The sequence below is a fragment of the Neofelis nebulosa genome, chromosome 12 (assembly GCF_028018385.1).
Source record: "Neofelis nebulosa isolate mNeoNeb1 chromosome 12, mNeoNeb1.pri, whole genome shotgun sequence".
In the NCBI taxonomy this organism is placed as follows: domain Eukaryota; kingdom Metazoa; phylum Chordata; class Mammalia; order Carnivora; family Felidae; genus Neofelis; species Neofelis nebulosa.
In genome coordinates, this window is record NC_080793.1 from 88,900,755 (window position 1) to 88,914,182 (window position 13,428).

At 35.5% G+C, this 13,428-nt stretch overlaps 1 protein-coding gene across 3 annotated transcripts in view; it reads left to right on the forward strand.

Annotated features, from left to right (window-relative positions):
* The window catches only part of JAK2 (Janus kinase 2), a 118,100-nt gene that overhangs the window by 53,657 nt on the left and 51,015 nt on the right, over nt 1-13,428 (forward strand). For 2 of the 3 annotated variants that reach the window (XM_058695842.1, XM_058695843.1), the window contains exons 3-5: nt 1,070-1,193; nt 7,514-7,631; nt 12,648-12,793. In XM_058695842.1, the coding sequence (XP_058551825.1) occupies nt 1,070-1,193; nt 7,514-7,631; nt 12,648-12,793 (388 nt within the window). Of the gene's footprint in view, nt 1-1,069; nt 1,194-7,513; nt 7,632-12,647; nt 12,794-13,428 lie in introns of those variants that run through there. The other variant, XM_058695844.1, reaches the window with a different exon arrangement.

Below are 13,428 nucleotides of genomic sequence, written 5' to 3' on the forward strand. Positions count from 1 at the left end.
TGTTATAATTTCTCCTATAATCTCTGGATATTGAGAAGTATGTGTAAATACAAGAAAGAATACAAGGATACAGTTTAAAAGTTGTTACTCAATACTGTTTTTATATGTAACTTACTGAAATTATTATATATCTATGAGTAAACAGTTGTGTTGATAATTCAAATGAAAATTTTATATCTTTATTGTTAGTGTGTTGAGTTGGTGTCATTTTTGTCTACAGTGGAAAAGATCAAAACATTACTAGAATAAAAATAACGTTTGTTTTTGTGAGGCTTATGTTTTCAAATATATAGGATTAATTATGTTAACTAACTTGAATTTAAAAAAATTAAAAGAAAATTTTTTAAGTATTCATTTCTGATTTAGCTGAAATGTGGTTAGAGAACATGTTGATTATTCTCTGGCACTTTGGGAGACTTGTTCTTAGACCCCAAAAAATTGGAATGTGTATGTGTGTGTCTATGTGTGAATGTTCTATATGTGCTGGGAGATAATGTGCATTATTTAATTGTGTGGCTTTTTGTTTCATATGCTTTTTAAAAAGTTCAGTAGCCTTCAAACCTTTGTTAATGTACCTTCGAAAATATCTTTGAAAAAAAATCATATACCCCTGCAGTTTAAGATGACATTAAAATATTTTCCTTGTAAGTGTAAAAAGTGCAGAAAATATAGTTACTGGTGCACTGTGTAAAATTTAACATTTAAAAAAAAAACTGTTGTGCTGTTCTCTTAAAAGTATTCAATGATCTCCAAATAGTTTAGTTGATACTCTATCAATTAAAACACACACAGATTTGAATTCACCTTTCTGTGCAAGATACCTAAAAAAAATTAGATAAAATGTTTTTAAAAATCTGCTTGAAAGAGTTCCAGCAATCATATTTTAAAATGTAGGGAAAAAGATTAAATTAAGAATTGAGTTGTAAGTCATGCTGAACCAAAAGATGTCAATTGCTACTGCACTTGTGCCGAATAAGAGTTGTTATTTCAATCCTGTTACAAATTACAGATGTTCTATAAATATACTTGCTGCTGTCTGTAATCATTTCTTTTCTTATCTCTTTCCTAGGAATCACGCCCGTGTATCATAGTATGTTTGCTTTAATGAGTGAAACCGAAAGGACCTGGTATCCGCCCAACCATGTCTTCCATGTAGATGAATCAACCAGGCACAACGTACTCTACAGAATAAGGTACTTTCTACAGTAAAGTGACTCATTTAGTGGTTAAAGGGCAAAGTGAGAGAAATTATCAAACATATATGTCCATTTTTTCTGAGTTTATTTATTATGAGTGGGGGAAGGGACAGAGAGGGGAGAGAGAGAATCCCAAGCAGGCTGCACGCTTGGCCTGGAGCCCAGCCTGGGGCTGGATCTCAGGACTGCGAGATCACAACCTGAGCCGATCTCGAGTCAGACGCTCAACTGACGGAGCAACCAAGGCGCCCCCAGACAGATCTTTAAATTGCAGAGCACTTAATAACAGGGACCAGAGCTTCATTTAAGACTTTTTCTCGACTAGGGGAAGTGTTTATAAATGTTTTTTGTCTAGAATGCTCCGAGCTTTTCTGGTGGGATGCTACTTTACCATTTAGTATTATAATTAAATTTTAAAAAGGATGTGAATGGCCTTTACTAATAAAATCCTGAATAAAATCCAAATAAAATTTGGAATATTGTTGGTTTCCTAGGAAATTCAATATTTTGTGCAACAAAATGTAATCTCCCATCTCTTTTTAATAATTTTTTTTAGTGGAGCACCTGGGTGGCTCATTCAGTTACGCGTCCAACTTCCACGATTTATGAGTTTGAGCCCCGTGTCGGACTCTGTGCTGATAGCTCAGAGCTTGAAGCCTGCTTTGGATTCTGTGTCTCTCTCCCTCTCTGTCTGCCCTCCCCACTTGTGCTCTCTCTCTCTCTCAAAAATAAATAAGTAAGCTTTAAAAAATATATAATTTTTTTAGAGTCGAAGTGAAGTAGAAGTATGATTTTGCCAGTGTTATTTGCAGCCTCAAATTATTAGTTAATTTATTTAATAATTTTCCACTCAAAATGATAAAACAAAGAAATACGTTTGATCTGTGGCTCTTATGAAATAGATTCATTCCATGCAGAGTCAGTGTTACATAGTAAAAATGCACATGGACTCATTCATGATTTTTAAAAGGAAAGAAAAGGAAGCCTTAAAAAACTAAAATTCAAGAGAGATATCCTTACCATGGTAAAGGGTAAAGGATATTTACCAAAGGCAAGAAGCAAGTAATATTCTCAAATGGTAAGAGGTCAGAAGCAGTCTCTAAAATCACAAACAAGATAAAAAACAAAAATAGCCACCACCACTGGTTCTATTTAGGATTTTAGTGGAGTTCTCAACAAATACAGTTAAGACAAAAAAATACACAAAATATTTAGTAATTGAGAACAAAGAAGCAAAGAGTCATTATTTGGAGATGCTATGATTGTTAACATAGAGAATGTAAACAAATTTATAGGCATCAATAATAAATGTTCAGCAGAATGCTAGATCTGTATGATCAGCATGTTAAAAGTCAACTATTTCTGGAGCACCTGGGTGGCTCAGTTGGTTAAATGTCTCACTCTTGATTGTTTTTTTCTTTTCTTCCTGACTCTTGATTTTTAATGGGATCGAGTCCCATGCCAGGCTCCACACTGGGCGTGGAGCCTGCGTAAGATTCACTCCCCCGCCTCATTCTGCTCCTCTTCCTCACTTGTGCGCGCGTGTGTTCTCTCTCTCTCAGTAAATAAATAAACAAACAAACATTAAAAGAAATCAACTATTTCTGTACACCACAAACAGAAAAGAGGTCATTTAAGATAACAACTAATAGCAACAAAAAATGCAAAGTACCTAGGGTTAAATCTATCCAAAGTAAGACTTTTATGCAGGTTTTAAGACTTTACAAATTTGTATCGTTTATTTTATTTTTACTTATTTATTTTTTAAATTTTTTTATTTTTGAGAGAGCGTGAGTGGGGGCAAGGCACAAAGAGGAGGAGACAGAGGATCTGAAATGGGCTCTGTGCTCACAGCAGCAAGCCCGATGCAGGGCTCAAACTCAAAAACTGCAAGATCATGACTTGAGCTGAAGTCAGATGCTCAACAAACTGAGCCATCCAGGTGCCCCCAAAGTTGTATTATTTAAAAGAAGCATGTTAACATGCTCCGTAGATTGGCAAAATACCAATATTTTATTGGGAGTATTTTTTTTTATTACTTCCTGTAATGACTGTACTTTCTGCAATTAGTAAGTGTATCTTTTGCTTTGAGAATGTTTGTAGAGGAGAGGTCTACAGTCTTTTTCTGAAAAGGCCATTAGTAAATATTTTAGGCTTTGAAGCTATACTATCTCTGTTTTCACTCTTCAGCTCTGTTATTAAAGTGTGAGAGCAACCATGAATAAGAAGTAAATGAATGGGCATGACTGTGTTCCAGTAAAACTGTATTTATAAAAACTCACAGTGGACCAGAATGGGGCTATGGGCCAGAGTTTGCTGATCTCTTCTCAAGAATTAAAAATTGTTTCCCTTATCAAATTTTTTCCCTTATCAATTTTTTTAATGTTTATTTTTGAATATTAATTATTATTTATTTATTTTTGAGAGACAGAGAGAGAGCATGAGCAGGGGAGGGGCAGATAGAAAGAGAGACATACACAGAATCAGAAGCAGGCTCCAGGCTCCAAACTGTCAGCACAGAGCCCAATGCGGGGCTTGAACCTGCGAACCGTGAGATCATGACCTGAGCTGAAGTCAGATGCTTAACTGACCCACCCAGGTGCCCCAAAATGCCTTTTTAAAAAATGTTTATTTATTTTGAGAGGGGGGGTGTTTATTTATTTGCAGAGAGAGAGGGAGACAGAATCCCAAGCAGGTTCCGCACTGTCAGCACAGAATCCAGCACAGGGCTTGATCTCATGAATGGTGAGATCATGATCTGAGCTGAAGTCAAGAGTCGGACACTCAACCAACTGAAGCACCCAGGTGCCCCCCAAAAATTAACTTAAAATGAATCAAAGACTTAAATCTAAGAGCTAAAACTATAAAACTCTTAGAAGGCAATATAGGAGTAAATCTTTGTGTACTTAGAGTACGCATTGGTTTCTTCAGTATGGCACCAAAAGCCCAAGTGACAAAAGAAAAGTATGTTAATTGGGATTCATCAAAATGTATGTTTGTGCATCAAAGGTTGCTGTCAAGAATGAAAAGACAAGGGTGCCTGGTTTGTTCAGTCAGTTGAGCATCTGATTCTTGATTGGCTCAGGTCATGATCTCATGGTTTGTGAGATCAAGCCCTGTTTTGGGCTCTGTGCTGACACCGCTGAACCTGCTTGGGATTCTCTCTCTCCCTCTCTCTCTGTCCCTCTCCTATTCACATGCATGCTCTCTCTTTCTCTCTCAAAAATAAATAAGTAAGCTTTAAAAGAAAAAAGAATGTGAAAAGACAGGCCACAGAATGGAAGAAAATGCTTGTAACTCATATATCTGATCAAGGTCTTACATCTGGAATACATAAAGAATTCTCCACTGAGAGAATGCAGCCCAACTTGTGGCTCTATCCCATGAACTATGAGATCATATCCTGAACAGAAATCAAGAGTCAGATGCTTAACCAACTGAGCCACCCAGGCACCCCTGGAATACATAAAGAATTCTTAACGGTTCAATAGTACAGTGACAGATAACTCAGCGAAAATATGAACAAAGGATTTGAATAGACATTTTTCTAAATAAGACATACAAATAGCCAGTAAGCACATGAAGGGATGCTCAACATCATTAGTCTTTAGAGAAATGTAAATCAGAAACACAGCAGGACACCAGTTCACCTGTTAGGATGACAAAGATATAAAAGATGGACAATAACAAGTTGTTATGAATTTGCCTAATTATTACTTATGAAATAGGGCATGGGGTGTTGGATGGTGAGCCATGCTTCAACAACAGCACAAGAGAAATTGAAATAGAAAAGTTTATTACTCAAAGGTTCTGGAGGTATCCAGCATGCCTTGAGGGGCCACATGGAGAGATCAAGGCAGGGTACAGAGAGAGACATAAGACCCAGGGCACACGGCTTCCCTAGGGTCTGTGGGTAGAGTGCTTTGGGGTTCCTTGCCTAAGGCCCAATTTGGTTGATTCAAGCCGAAAGAGCTGGTCTTTGGTAAGCTACATGGGAGTCTTATTGAAGGGGCTTTTAAGGGTTAGGTGCTGGAACACAGGGGAGATTGTTGATCACAAGGGTGTTGGGGAAGTTTTATCAGAAACTCACATTTGCTTGTGACTCAGTGGGCTGTTGGGTAGGGCGTGCACTTGCATGAAGGGGCTAGTGTCAGTTTAAGGTCACTGCAGGCCTCTTGGTTAAACAAAATGGACGCCAAGTCAGCAATACCAAAGACTAACTTAGCGAAACTCTCCACGTGTTGTCAAGGATCTGAACTGTTGGGACACTTATATGTTGCTGTTGGAGATGTAAACTGGTGCAGCCACTTTAACAGTTTGTTCCTCAAAAAGATGGACGTAGAAAACACACACACACTTACCCTTGTACATACTGTTCCTAGCAGCCTTATCCACAATGCCAAAAAGATGGAAACAATCCAAATGTCCATCGTGTGATGAATGAAGAAGCAAAATGTGGTTTATCCATAAGATCAAATATTAACTGGGCATTAAAAAGGGAATGAAATACTAATGTTCGCTATAATGTAGATAGTCCTTGAAAATATTATGCTTGTGAAAGGAGGTAGAAAAGGCCACATATTATATGATTCCATTTATATAAAATATTCAAAACAGGCAAATTTATAGAGATAGACTAGTGGTCACTTAGAGGTGGAGAGTAGTTGGGATGATTTGGGTATGGCTGTTGGTAGGTATGGAGTTTCTTTTAGGGGGGATGAAGATGTTCTAAAATTAGATTGTGGGATGTTTGTACAATGTTTCAAACATACTAAAAAACATTTTGAATTGTATGCTTTAAATGGGTAAACTTTAAGGTACGTGAATTATATCTCAGTAAAGGTGTAAATGGAGCAATAGAGAATATGTTTTGTTTCTTTGAAGGACAAGTTTTTAGCTTGTTTCATTGATTCATTCATTTGTACTGAAGTGTTGTTGACATACTCTTAGTTTCAGGTATACAACAGAGTGATTTGACAATTCCGTACATTATGAAATGCTCACCATGGCAAGCCTACTTGTCATCTGTCACCATAGTTATTATTGTATTAGTGACTATATTCCATATGCTGTACTTTTCATCCCCATGACTTCTTTATTTTGGCACTGGAAGTTTGTAACTCTTAATCCTCTTGACCTATTTCACCTGTGTTCCACTCCCCAAAACAAATGCCCGTTTTTTTCTCTATAGTCTGTTTCTTTTTTATATTTTAGTTCATTTGTTTCACTTTTTAGTTGGCACATAGAAGTGGAATATGGTATTAGTCTTTTTCTGTATGACTTCTTTCATTAGCATAATACCTTTTAGGTCTACCTATGTTGTCATTGGCAACATTGCATTCTTTTTTATTGCCGAGTAATAGTCCATAATATATGTATTCCACACTTCATCTGTTCATCTGTTGATGGACACTTGGGCTGCTTCCATATCTTGGCTATTGTAAATTATGCTGCAGTAAGCATAGGGGTGCCTGTCCCATTTCAAATTAGTGTTTTCATTTTCTTTAGGTAAATACCCAGTAGTGGAATTACTGGGTTGCATGGAGTTTCTATTTTTAGTATTTTGAGAACCTGCATACTGTTTGTCGTCATGGCTGCACCAACTTACAATGCTTCCAACGGTGCCCGGAGGGTCTCTTTTCTCCACATCTTCGCCAGCACTTGTTACGTCTTGTCTTTTTGATACTAGCCATTCTGACGGGTGTGAAGTGGTATCCTGTGGTGATTAACCTCCATTTCCTAAAAGAAGAAGCCATTGTTTTCATACCAGTTAGCATTTTCAGATTCCTCTACTGATATCACTGGATTAATATTAAAACAATTTTTTGTTAATATTTTGTTTCTACATTTTTCTGTTTCCTCTTGCTTTTGCATTCTGTGCATAGAAGCAGGCAGCTCACGGGAACCTGGGTGGCTCAGTCGGTTAAGTGTCCGACTCTTGATTTTGGCTCAGGTCGTGATCTCACAGTCTGTGGGACCCTGCTTGGGAATCTCTCTCCCTCTCTCTTTGCTCCTCTCCCACTAACACACACACACGCTGTCTCCCTCTAAATAAATACGTACATACATACATAAATAAACTTTAAAAAAAAGGCAAAAAGCATATTGATTTTACACTTATGTTTCTTGTATCTTCTGTCTATACTATTATTATGGTCTTACCCAGATTTTCTTTTGTCTCTACCTTGTATTTAACACTGTTAGCTGTGTTTTCTGATTATGGGATAATACCTTTCAGTATGCTGGAAGTGGTTATATGTACATAGTATGTTTATATTTGAACTATTTGGAGGCTGACTGAATGTTTTGTCTTGTAGATTTTACTTTCCTTACTGGTATTGTAATGGCAGCAACAGAACCTATCGGCATGGAGTGTCTCGAGGTGCTGAAGCTCCTCTTCTTGATGACTTTGTCATGTCTTACCTTTTTGCTCAGGTATAATTATATTATCTTACTTGTATACGTGTTAAATGATAAGAATCTTGCTGTGTTCTGTAGCTCTTCATCAGGAAAATCTTCATCTATGGGAAAATTGATGTTCTGTCTTGCCTAGCAGGTACAGAAAGGTAACAAAATTGACTCTTTTTATCACTAGTTTTTAATCTTTTTATCACTAATTTTTAATTTATTATTTATAACTTATAAATAATAAAATCTATTTTATAAAGGTTCCCTTAATTAGCTCTTTTTATTTATTTTATTTTTTTTTAATGCTTTGTGACATTTTAAGGATTTCACAAAGTTCAGAATGAGTTATTGCACATGATTCACGTAGATATAAGTGTCTGGAATGTAAGACAGTGAAATTAATTTAGAGAAAAAAAAAATTTTTTATTCCTGAACAATTTCAGACTTAAATAGTGAGTAATAAAATGTAAAGAAAAGTAGGAAACTATATAAAAGTGAGTTAACAATAGTGTGTTTAGCTCCTCTGGCTAGATGTTAATACTTGATCTGAGAGCTGTGTTTTAGTTATTTGTTCATTAATACTGCTGTATTAAATTTTTGTAGTGTATTTGAACATTTTATAATGTTTTCTTATTGTTACCTTAATTTAAACAATAATTGAAATGTTATGTCATTAAATAACTTCTGTTTTTATGTGCCATAAGACTGAGGAGTAGAAACTAAAGAAAAAGTTTATTAGTGCTTTTGAGTAAAGATATGCTCTTCTTATTCCCAAAATGTCAGAGTAAGGAGTTCTGAATCCGATTTGCAAATATCACAGGAAATAGCTACACAGATCCTCATGGCTTACATTTCTTTTCTTTCTTTCTTTTTTTTTTTTTTAAATCCAAGTTAGTTAATATATAGTGTAGTCTTGGATTCAGGAGTACAACCCAGTGATTCATCACTGACATTAACACCCAGTGCTCATCCCAACAAGTGCCCTCCTTAATGCCCATCACCCATTTAGCCCACACCCCTACCCAACATCCCTCCAGCAGCCCTGTTTGTTCTCTGTGTTTAAGAGTCTCTTATGGTTTGCCTTCCTCTCTTTTTATCTTGTTTTTCTTTCCCTTCCCTTTCCTTCCCTTAAGTTCATCTGTTTTATTTCTTAAATTCCACATATGAGTGAAATTGTGTATCTTTTTCTGACTTATTTCGCTTAGCATAATACACTCTAGTTCCATCCACGTTACTGCAAATGACAAGATTTCATCCTTTTCGATCGCCAAGTAATATTCCATTGTGTGTGTGTGTATGTATACGTATATATGTATCACATGTTTTTCATCCATTCGTCAGTCAGTGGACATTTGGGCTTTCTCCATAATTTGGCTATTATCAATAGTGCTGCTGTAAACATTGGGGTGCATTTGCTCACGGCTCATATTTCTAAGATATCTAAGAAAGCTGGTTCAGTTTGTGAGCAACAAACTGAAAGATATTTCTCTTTTGGGTTATGAGAACAAGAAACTTTCTCTAAATTCTAGTAAAATATATTTGGTAAAAGTTACCATTTTTACGTGGACACATTAGTGGCATTAAAGTACATTCACGTTATTGTGCAACCATTACCACCATTCATTTTAGAACATTTTCATCTTCCTGGACTGACACTTCATACCTATTAAACAAGGTCTCTTGTTTAATGCCTCATGGTCTTCTGGCCCCTGGCAGCTATTTTGCTTTCTGTCTCTGTCTCTGGGTTTGCCTCTTCTGGGTGCCTCGTGTAAGTGGTATTATACAGCATTTCCTCTCTTATGACTGACTTGTCATAACATAATGCCTTCAAGGTCATCCATGTCATAGCATGTCAGAATTTTCTCCCTTTTTAAGGGTGGCTAATATTCCATTGTATAGACCACATTTTGTTTATCCATTTATCTGTTAATATTTGGGTTGCTTCCACCTTTTGCTCTTATGAATAACACTGCTGTGAACATAGGTGTACAAATATCTCTTTGAGATCCTGCTTTCAATTCCTTTGGATATGTATCCAGAAGTAGAATTATTAGATTACATGGTAAATCTATTTTTTATTTTTTTGAGGAACTGCTACCCTGTGTTCTATGGCAGCTGCACATTCCACCAGCACTGCCCAAGGATTCGTTTCTCCACATCCTCACTAGCACTTACTTTCTGGTTTTTTGATAATAGCCATTCTGATGGATGTGAAGTGATATCTCACTGTGGTTTTGATTTGCATTTCCCTAATGATTAGTGATGTTGAGCGTTTTTCTTAAGCTTTTTGGAGGTTTGTACATCTTCTTTGGGTACATTACTATTTGTGTCCTTTGCCCATTTTTTAATCAGGTTGTTGTCAAGCTGTAAGTGTTCTTTATGTATTCTGGGTACTAACCCCCGATCTGCCATATGATTTGTAAATCTTGTCTCCCATTCTGTCTATTGCCTTTCACACCTGTTGATGTGTCTTGTGATGCCCAAAAGTTTTAAATTTTGATATGATCTGATTTTTTTTTCTTGTATTTACCTGTGCTTTTGGTATCATGTCCAAGAAATCATTACCAAATCAGTATCATGAAGCTTTCCCCCTATATTCTCTTGCAGTATTTTATTGTTTTAGCTCTTATGTGCTTGTGTTTAGATCGTTGATTCATTTTGAGTTAACTGTTATTGATGGTGTAAGGTAAAGGCCAAATTTCATTCTTTTGCATGTGGATATCTAGTTTTTCCAGCACCATTTGTTGAAAAAACTGTTTCTTTCTCCATCGAATGATCTTGGTGCTCTTGTCAAAAATAATTTGACCACCACCCAGCTTTTAGATAGCTTCAGTAGCTTTTAAAACCTTTGTTTCAGTAGCCATTAAAAAGAGAGATAGGCTTTTGAGAATAGATACTATGAGGTTATGACTTTATGTTCTTTTATGATTATGTCACCTGTGCTGCAGAACTGGTTTTTATTTTGGTGGCATGCTAATTTAAATCCCATTAAGAAGACGATTTTCCTAAACTGTTTATTCAGCTGCTTTACCGTAGTATTAATACTGTGATATCTCATACTTATGATCAGGAAAAATTGTGGATGATTTCTAATTTTGTCTTCCTAGGAAGAATTTTCTTACCTAGCACAGCAAAATAATTTCACAATAGAATCCTAAGTTGTATCTAGATAATAAATACCACATGTAATTTTCTATTAATGTTTCTATTTCTCTAAATCTGTGCCCAGAAAATACATAAGGTAGTAATTAACTTATCCAGCTCATATTGATACCAGGTTAGATTATATGCATATTATAGACTAAATAAAGCAGATTTGACTGGTGCCATCATCAAAGTATAAGATATGTTGAGATTTTTAAATAACTAAAAAAAGTTCAGCCACTAAAGTATAAAGTACATAAGATATTACTATAGAAAGATAGATTTGGGAAAGGTAAGCCAATAAAAGCCAAAAATCAGATGTCCCTTTTATTTATTTTATTTTTATTTTTATTACATTTTTTTTTTAACGTTTATTTATTTTTGAGACAGGGAGAGACAGAGCATGAACAGGGAGGGTCAGAGAGTGAGGGAGACACAGAATCTGAAACAGGCTCCAGGCTCTGAGCTGTCAGCACAGAGCCCGACGTGGGGCTCGAACTCACGGACCGCGAGATCATGACCTGAGCCGAAGTCGGACGCTTAACCCACTGAGCTGCCCAGGCGCCCCAGATGTCCCTTTTAAATTCATTTTCTTCTGAGGATTGTCTTATAGCACCTCAGTAAATAAATAAATTGCTGCCCTGTGACAACCTTTAATGAATTCATAGATACTCAGCAAAAAATGTATATTCCCTCCATATTGTTTCTTTAAAACCTTGGTTAAACATTGGTATTTCAGCTAATATTGTAATTCTTACCTTTCTTATCAAGAAAATTGCTATTACTTTTTAGAATATTGGTGCTTTTTATGTTTTGCTGTTCTTTTCTCCCATTACATGTTCAGTCTGATTTCCAAATTCCTAAATCATCTAGACCAAAATCTTGAAATTTTTGTTTTTTCTTTTTCTTCATTTTTTATATCATGATAACGTTATCATTTCTTTTCAAACTCTTTTAGTGTCTTCTGTTCCCTACATCAGATCCTTGTTATCTCATATTTGTACCTCTTACAGAGTCTCCTTGAATACACATTATTTCCTTAAAGCACTTTTTTATTATCATTGGTATGTCTACCAATGGAAGAGGCATGATGCTTTAAGAAAAGGTGCTGTGAGAAACTGATGCTTTAAAAAAATGGTTGTCTATTGCTTGTTAGGATCAAGTCATTCAAGGGTACCTTCAGTTTGACTCCAACTTAGTTTTCCAAGGTTTAGTCCACACTATTCCCTTACATAAGTTGTCTGCCCAACCAAACTTGTTTGTACCTGTGAATATGCCTTGTGCTTTGTTTTTGTATCATTCCTTCTATTTTATCACCCTGTTTTGTATATCAGAAATTTCTTCATCTTTTAAGACTACATGAAATTTTGAATTTTCCCTGAAACCTTCTCTGATTATCTCAACTGGTATAATTTCAACTTCTTTTCAAGTCCTTGAAACATGTGTTGTGTGGCACTTAGTGTAGATATCTGGTGTTATAATACTTTGTTTACGTGTTTAGCTTCCCTGCTAGATTTTAGTCTCCTTGAGGGAGACTTCTATTTGTATCTGACACAGTCCTTAGTATAATGCTTTGAACATATGTGGAACTCAGGACATATTTAATTAATTAATGTCTTTTAATTTGGGTAATTTTTATGTAGGGGATATAACTTGGGAAGATATAAGCAGTGAAACAGATTGACATCATATGTACTGTATAATGGGGAACCCAGTTTAAATTAGTTTCCATTAGCAAAACTTTTACTAAAATTTTATGGCAAAATAATTGGACATCAAGGAAGGAGGTGATGTTCTTTTTAAATGCATATGTTCTAGAAATTATAGGTTAAAATACGATAGATTAAAATGTGATAGTGAAATTTAAGGTATATTTCCTTCTAAATTTTTTTCCTGTAGTGGCGGCATGATTTTTTACATGGATGGATAAAAATACCGGTGACTCATGAAACGCAGGAAGAATGTCTTGGAATGGCAGTGTTAGATATGATGAGACTAGCCAAAGAGAAGGATCAAACCCCATTGGACATCTATAGCTCTATCAGGTAGTTTCCTTATGCAAATCCATATACATCAATATGAACAGTTGGGAGTTTTTCTATAGTTAATTGTATTTTCTGTGTGTTGATACTTTTTGATCTTATCACAATTAAAACTTCTATGGGTAACTGTTCTTCCTTGTGTACAACACATACTTTGTGAGATAAAAGAAATTCTTTTTTCTGGCTTTTCTTTTAGTTTTATTGAGACATAATTGGCATATAGCACTTATAAGTTTAAGGTGTAGAGCATCATGATTTGTCTTATATATATTTGTGAAGCAGTTGCCACAGTAAGTTTAGTTAATATCCATCATCTTGTATAGGTACCAAATAAAGAGAAAGAAAAAGAACTTTTTTTTCCTTATGATGAGAATTCTTAGCATCTACTCCATTAAAAACTTTCTTGTATACCAGACAGCAGTGTTAACTATAGTCATCATATTGTACATTACATCCCAAGTACTGATTTATCTTAGAATTTAAAAAAATTATGGAAAGAGTTGGAGTACTACACAAAATATCACAGGGGTTTGATACCTATTAATTATTTGATTCATTTATTTTGAAAAGGCTAAGTAAAGTCAGAAGGATGAAAAGAACACCTGGAGGCATAATTTCTGATAGCAGATCCTCAGATT